Here is a 3738-nt window from a genome sequence, read left to right as displayed (position 1 = left end):
CGCCAAGGCCGGCCTATGCGTCTCCCGGCGATGGCGGCCCTGGTGTCCTCCATGGCGAGCACGGGGTGACGGGGATATGTCTCGCGGTCAACATTCACATCCTGCCGGTCAAATCTGTCATGGCCTGCTGGTCGTCTTCGATGCAGCTGTGAGCTGTCCGTCGCCTGATTCGTGTGGCCCTCCTCGAGGACTAGCTAGGCGAGTCGTGTGGTCTCTGAACCCATGTTTAGCTGGCAGCCGTCAATTGGTGGCTGATGTGTTGCAATCCTTGTGGGTGCAACTCATGTGATAAGCTGCGAAAACACGATTTTGTACCCGAGTACTCCGGTAGAGGTTATCCTGACCGCAAGTCCTGTACCGAGATGTGTGTGTTTTTGTCTCATCTTCATGTATAACTCTGTATTTCTTTTTTTTATTTGCACGTAACTGTCCGGCTGCAGAATATGCATGCATAAAGGTGCTTTGGTCTATGTGCATGTCAGATGTTGTCAATGCTCTTTAGTCTTATCCCAACAGCAATGTTACAAGGTGTAACATGACTACTTTACAACCACACATTCAAATTTCAAATGTTTTGATATTTAACCTTTTTTTCATTCGACTGTACGAGACATACCAGACATGAGAGTTATTTAACGTATTGATATTTCAAATGCCTACCATATATATTTCCCAGCCATTGAGTCTGAACACCTAATAAGTATTGTGTTACATATTCTCACATGTATTATGTATTATGAAGAGAATCCTCTACAGAACCAATTCTTTTTTAAAATGTTTTAATTAATATTTAAATTATACTACTTTGTACAAGCATAAAATTCGTTACATATTCTCGTTTGTGATATATATACATCCTTGTATAGACAAACTCTTTAAGAATCAAGTTTATAATTACTTCAATTAATATCTAAATTATTTACTATATGCATTCCTCCTATACAACCTTCTACCCATTACACCCCAGTACCCCTTCATACCTCATTGCTAATACTCCATACAACCTTCATATAACCTTGATACCTAGTACACCCTAGTACCCCCTTCATACAACCTTGCTAATACATTCCTCTCACATTCCTCCTCCACTCCTCCAGGACCTCCACATGCTGAGAGAAGCACAATACACAATTAGCATATGGCATACGGATACATATTAGCATATAAACACCGAGAAAGAGTGAAGACATAAAAGGAGAGGAGGTTGCTCGTGGAAGTACCTATCGCCTGCTGCTTGCGGAGGAAGTCGCGGATGTGGTACCGATGACCACTGCGGCACGCGCATACCGCCCAACGCTACCCCCAATTGCCGGTTGCCCAGTGTACCTACTATAATTCAGAAATATTTTTAAAACTCAAGTGTAAAGATAAATATAGAAGAAAGTCAGTACATGTGCACCACTTTATTTAAACATAAAGATTAGCTTGTACTAACACATGAATGCACAAATGAGATTGTATAAGAAGACAGCAATAATGCAATTATTGTCAACAACTAAAGCATGAACATATCGCAACCATATATATGACTGAATTGGTATGTGACGGAAGCATGTAGTTTACTGAATTAACAACCATACCGAAGCATATATGTGACTGAATCTAGACAAAACCGAAGCACACAGCAGCACAATCAAGAATCTTTGGATCATATATTCAGAGTTTCAAGTACTGGTACAGGTAGTAAACTTGTAATAACTTCATGCTAGTAATACAATTGGAGCCTATATTTGCTAAATTGGATACCTAAGTACGGCATGGTAGTAATGAACAGTTACTTTATCCGTAGCATAAATTGTTGTGAACCAATGGAACAAAACAGTGCTGTGAATCTCAACTCACCAGAAAAAACATTTCTCCTCTAAAATAGTTAAGGGGTGCATTTAGGCAATATACACAGCAAGAGATGTTGAATATGAAGCAAAAAACTGAATGAGCAGTAAACTTATGCAGCCAATTAACCAACCAAAACAGTGATTTATATTAGCATCTCGGGCGTGGCAGCTGCTCGTGCTCTCTCCAATTAACCAGCCAAAGAGAAGATTTCGTGATTTATATTAAATTTCAACATGGTACAATGACACAGTGATAGAAAAAAATTACTTTAGATGGGGGTGCCTCTCAAATACAATAGAAATTGCCTGTAGAAGGGGCACGTCATGTTCCTGTTCATCACGCACTTTCACCGTCTGTAATGCAGGAGAGCAGAAAGTGAGCTAAAAATGCTCTTAAAAGAAACACCCAAAGCACTCTACATATGAATGAGTTCACTCTGTACCTCTTCAAGAATTCTTTCAAATGTTTCTCCAACTTTATCAACTGTATCCTTTGGGACCTGATTGCCATCCTTATCAAATAGAGCATAGCTGCAGAGGAATCAATGAACACATTGAGATGCATGAACATGATCAAGATGACAGTGGAAAATGAATTTGAGTATATCAGATAATAGGTACCTTTCTAAATCATGATCATACAGAACAGAGTTGTCATCGCTGGTGCGATATAACCTCAGCCCGAGATAGCCGATCAATGGTGCCAGTGAATTCTCATTGCACACACCATGCAGCCTGAATTTGACAAAGACCAACAAAAAGGTAAGTAATAGCTTACACTAGGGAAATCTTCAGTGGTCGTGCTGAGCAATTCAAGTTAAGGCAAGGCAACTAACCATGAGGCTCCCATATCAATTGGGCATCCAAATGAGTAATCAGTATGAACACGTCCACCAATACGATCTCCGAACTCCAGAACAGTCACCTGATCATGCAGAATCGGAGTCGGTAACATGAACACTCACCACATATGAGCATCACTGACTCACTGTAGATGAAAGTAGGTACATCACTCATCAGTTACCTTAAAAGAAGAATTGGAGAGAGCACGAGCAGCTGCCACGCCCGAGATGCACCGGCGACTGGCATTGGACAAGTTACTAATGCCTCCTGATTGAGCAAGTTATCAGTGACAGCATTGAACGCCTTGGACCACCGGCGACTGGCATCCGTGGGGCCGGGCCACGCCGCTCGCTGATCGCCACATCGACCACGCGCAAGCCTCAGAGCAGCCCGCCTCGGGGCACAGCTGGACGTCGCCGTCCCCCCGCGCCCTGTGCCGGCCGATGCCGCCATGTACTACTGCAGGATGTACTGCACCGACGAGGTCTCCTGCAACGACTAACACCAGATCGAGCGCGGCCGCCGGCGTTAGAATAGAACACAAAATTGCTGCCGCATTTGCCAAGGCGAAGCTCGCGAACAGAGGAGACCGAGATGCGACTGACAATGGGGGCGCCATGGACGGAGAGATGCGGCAGCGGCTCCGTGGCGGAGGCTGAGACGGAAGCGAGCGCCGTGCCCATGATGTCGAGGAGGAGGCGGAGCGGCGGAACGACTCGTCGCCGGCCATCAGCGGGGTGCAGTATAGGTGGCCGCGGACCCACTGTCTGAACCCATCCCGTCGTCCGGACTCCTCGCCAGACGCGTCGCCCTCGGCCACCTCCGGGGTCCTCCATGAGCGGCGCCAGGGCCTCGCCGCCTGGGCGGAGGCTGCCGGAGTGGGCCCTCCCTCGCGACGCGAGTGCAGACGAAGACAATGAAGATGAGGGTGAAGCAGAAGCCCGCGAGTGCAAGCGCCATGCTTGACGACACGTCGGAGCCCATGGTGGCAGCCTCCACCCCAGCACCCCTCATTTCCCCACGCCGGCACCAGATCTACCATCGGGGTCGCCGGATCTGG

At 46.3% G+C, this 3738-nt stretch overlaps 1 protein-coding gene across 2 annotated transcripts; it reads right to left on the bottom strand.

The window, feature by feature from the left end:
- Window positions 1-2066: 2066 nt before the first annotated feature.
- Window positions 2067-3063, bottom strand: LOC120704991 (polyamine oxidase 4-like). 2 transcript variants are annotated; one of them, XM_039989542.1, is made up of 5 exons: window positions 2860-3063; window positions 2672-2760; window positions 2457-2570; window positions 2279-2366; window positions 2067-2189 (listed from the first exon to the last, which is right to left on the bottom strand). In XM_039989542.1, the coding sequence occupies exons 2-5, from the start codon at window positions 2683-2685 to the stop codon at window positions 2100-2102; spliced, it is 306 nt and encodes a 101-aa protein (XP_039845476.1). In that variant the 5' UTR covers window positions 2686-2760; window positions 2860-3063; the 3' UTR covers window positions 2067-2099. The 2 variants fall into 2 exon arrangements, with proteins under 2 accessions (XP_039845476.1, XP_039845475.1); XM_039989541.1 differs by lacking the exon at window positions 2860-3063 and having other exon boundaries at window positions 2672-2805.
- Window positions 3064-3738: the final 675 nt, after the last annotated feature.

The sequence above is a fragment of the Panicum virgatum genome, chromosome 4K (assembly GCF_016808335.1).
Source record: "Panicum virgatum strain AP13 chromosome 4K, P.virgatum_v5, whole genome shotgun sequence".
NCBI classification, from domain to species: Eukaryota; Viridiplantae; Streptophyta; class Magnoliopsida; order Poales; family Poaceae; genus Panicum; species Panicum virgatum.
The sequence above is the reverse complement of the archived record's forward strand: the minus strand, read 5'-3'. Positions and strand labels throughout refer to the sequence as shown.